Source organism: Trypanosoma conorhini (assembly GCF_003719485.1).
Source record: "Trypanosoma conorhini strain 025E chromosome Unknown Tco_14.4_contig_01471, whole genome shotgun sequence".
NCBI classification, from domain to species: Eukaryota; Euglenozoa; class Kinetoplastea; order Trypanosomatida; family Trypanosomatidae; genus Trypanosoma; species Trypanosoma conorhini.
Genome location: NW_021705570.1, coordinates 1 through 2,268, shown reverse-complemented (window position 1 = coordinate 2,268; position 2,268 = coordinate 1). Strand labels below are relative to the sequence as shown.

The window sequence follows — 2,268 nt, the reverse complement described above, 5'->3', positions numbered from 1 at the left end:
TAAAGAAAAGGCAAAAAACAGAAAAAAAAACTAAGGCACACAGACACGACACCACGCGGCAGACGCGCCACGCAACAGACGCAGCACACAACGCCAAAAGGAAAAAGTACCCAGCGGAGCGGCGCCTCCGAAGGGACGCGGCCACCCGCAGCGCACTGCCACCCCGCAAGGAAAGAGAGGGTGAGGCACACCGTCCACTCTCCCTCCCTCCCATTCCCTTCTCTTCCAGCGGCGGGACTTCGCACAGCCGCACACTGCGCCGCCGTCGCCACGTGCAAATTGGCGCCGCTGCAGTGCCCCAACGGTGCACTGCTGCCTGCCTGTTTGCCTGCCTGTATGTGTGTTGTTATGCGCACCCGCAGCGGCAGTGGGAGGGCAGGGAGCGCGCCAGCACGCACAAGCACACACACGAGAGGGGTTTGGCGGGGCGGGCCGGTGGGTGCGGCACAGGCGCCCAGACAGCAGGGAGGCGGGGGCAACGCAGCAAACAAATAAAAAAATTCGGGGCCCAACCGAAACAAAAGGTAAAAAGAAAAGAGGAAATTTCGGCAGTTTGTTTCTTCACCGGCTGCGTGGATATGTTTATTGCCCGTTTCAAAGGAAGAAACGACTGCCTGGTAGCAGACACACAATATCACGCGCACAAACATCACGTTTTCACCTCACGGTGACCACGGCCTCGTGCCTCATTTCTGTGAACCGCATCGCCAAGAGGCCGGCACCGCGTGTGTGTGTGTGCAGCAGCAAACAGGAGGGGGAAAGGGGTGCGCCACCCATGGGAACCTGCACGGAGCGGCGAAGCAAGAAGTTATAAGAAAAGGGAAACATCCCTCAGAGCACAGGAGAGAGAGAAGGAGTGTCCCACAGAGGACAAGAAGCAAACTGAACGCACAAAGCGTACGCGTCGTCCCTGCCAGGATGTGTGTGTGCGGTTGCTTCTCATCACCTACGCAGCAGCGCAGGCAAGGGCAGCCGTGTGCAGCAGTAGCAGCAGCAGTGGGGCACGCACAAATATAGTCATAATTACACTGCCGTCCGCGTTGCTTTTGGTGTGTTTCGCAGCACTTGGGCCGCTGGTGGTGGTGGTCGTCGTCGTCGTGGCTCCACCAACGGCAGTAGTGGTGGGATGGGAAGTGCCTGATCGGGCTGAAGAAGTTGGGGGTGTCTCTTCCCCTCTGGGCCCCTTTGGTCGGACGCCTGCCGGGGCCGTTGCGGGTACCCGTGGCGTTGGTGGCCCTGTTCCCCTTGCGGCCGGGGCTGGAGGTCCACCGGGGCACCCGCGCGCCGCCTGGTGGACCGCCGTCCGGTGCGTGGGCCCCCGACGGCTGTCATGCCGGCTCGGAGGCGCGAGTTCCTCCTCCCGCAGGCAGCGGCGCACGCGCCCCCGCCGCGGTAGCAGCCGCAGCGCACAATTCTGCAAAACAACGCCCGAGCTGCCTTGCGCGGCTGTACTGGACGGAGTGCGGAGCCGTTTGTTTGCCCCCAGCCACTTCTTGTACGCTTCAAGAGGGACATTCGTCTCACAGTGCACCGTAAACGCGGCAGCCACCGCCTCCCCCGCCGCGGACGCCGCGCAGTTGGCGTTACAGACAGCAGCCAGACATGACGGCTCGGGCCGCCAACGCCGTCGCCCACACCGGCAGCCGCAGCCCGAGAGACAAGAGGCACCAGCGGCCTTCTGCACGGCGTCCAAGCTGTCTCAGCAGCCGCACGTCGACTAATCTTTTTCTCCTTCGCCACACAAGACACCTCCAGCGCAACATTCAGTGGAGAGACAGCCGCCTCCGCCACAGTCGCAGCAGCAGCCGCCGCACCCTCGCCGCCGTCGCCATAAGTAAAAAGAAAAACAACAACTGGTCGCAGGGTCGCTGGAGCCAGCGAAATGATCTACCGGGCAGCGGAGAGGAAGAGGGAAGAAACAAGAGAGCCAAGTAGGGCGGCGAAGACAGCAGACGACGAGAACAAAAAGTCCACGCGGCCACACGCATCTGCCAGCACCGGCCACGAAAGGAGCACCACCCACTTGCCCTGCAATTTGTGTGTGTGTGTGTGTGTGTGCCTGCAGCCACGCAACGCAAAGAGGGAGAAGAAAGAAGCGTGTGGGGGCACAGGGAAACACACACGCACAGCGGAGGCGCAGGGCGGAAAGGAATCGGAGGATGCATGGGACTCGGGATGGCGCTGCAGCCCAAACGCCCGCCTGCCACGGGAAATATGATGAAAAGCAAAGAAGAAAAAAGGAAAAAAAATCGTACCAGCATCATGTAT

General features: G+C 61.2%; 1 protein-coding gene across 1 annotated transcript, besides 6 other annotated features; it reads right to left on the bottom strand.

Annotated features, from left to right (window-relative positions):
- Nucleotides 1–190: 190 nt before the first annotated feature.
- Nucleotides 191–227: a sequence feature (GA-rich).
- Nucleotides 228–305: 78 nt separating this feature from the next.
- Nucleotides 306–335: a microsatellite.
- A 615-nt stretch (nucleotides 336–950) lies between these two features.
- Nucleotides 951–997: a microsatellite.
- A 26-nt stretch (nucleotides 998–1,023) lies between these two features.
- On the bottom strand, nucleotides 1,024–1,515 carry Tco025E_10107 (uncharacterized protein; the record flags this gene model as incomplete). Its single annotated transcript, XM_029376896.1, has 1 exon — nucleotides 1,024–1,515. The coding sequence occupies one exon, from the start codon at nucleotides 1,513–1,515 to the stop codon at nucleotides 1,024–1,026; it is 492 nt and encodes a 163-aa protein (XP_029222990.1).
- Nucleotides 1,516–1,537: 22 nt separating this feature from the next.
- Nucleotides 1,538–1,573: a microsatellite.
- Nucleotides 1,574–1,777: 204 nt separating this feature from the next.
- Nucleotides 1,778–1,830: a microsatellite.
- A 206-nt stretch (nucleotides 1,831–2,036) lies between these two features.
- Nucleotides 2,037–2,058: a microsatellite.
- Nucleotides 2,059–2,268: the final 210 nt, after the last annotated feature.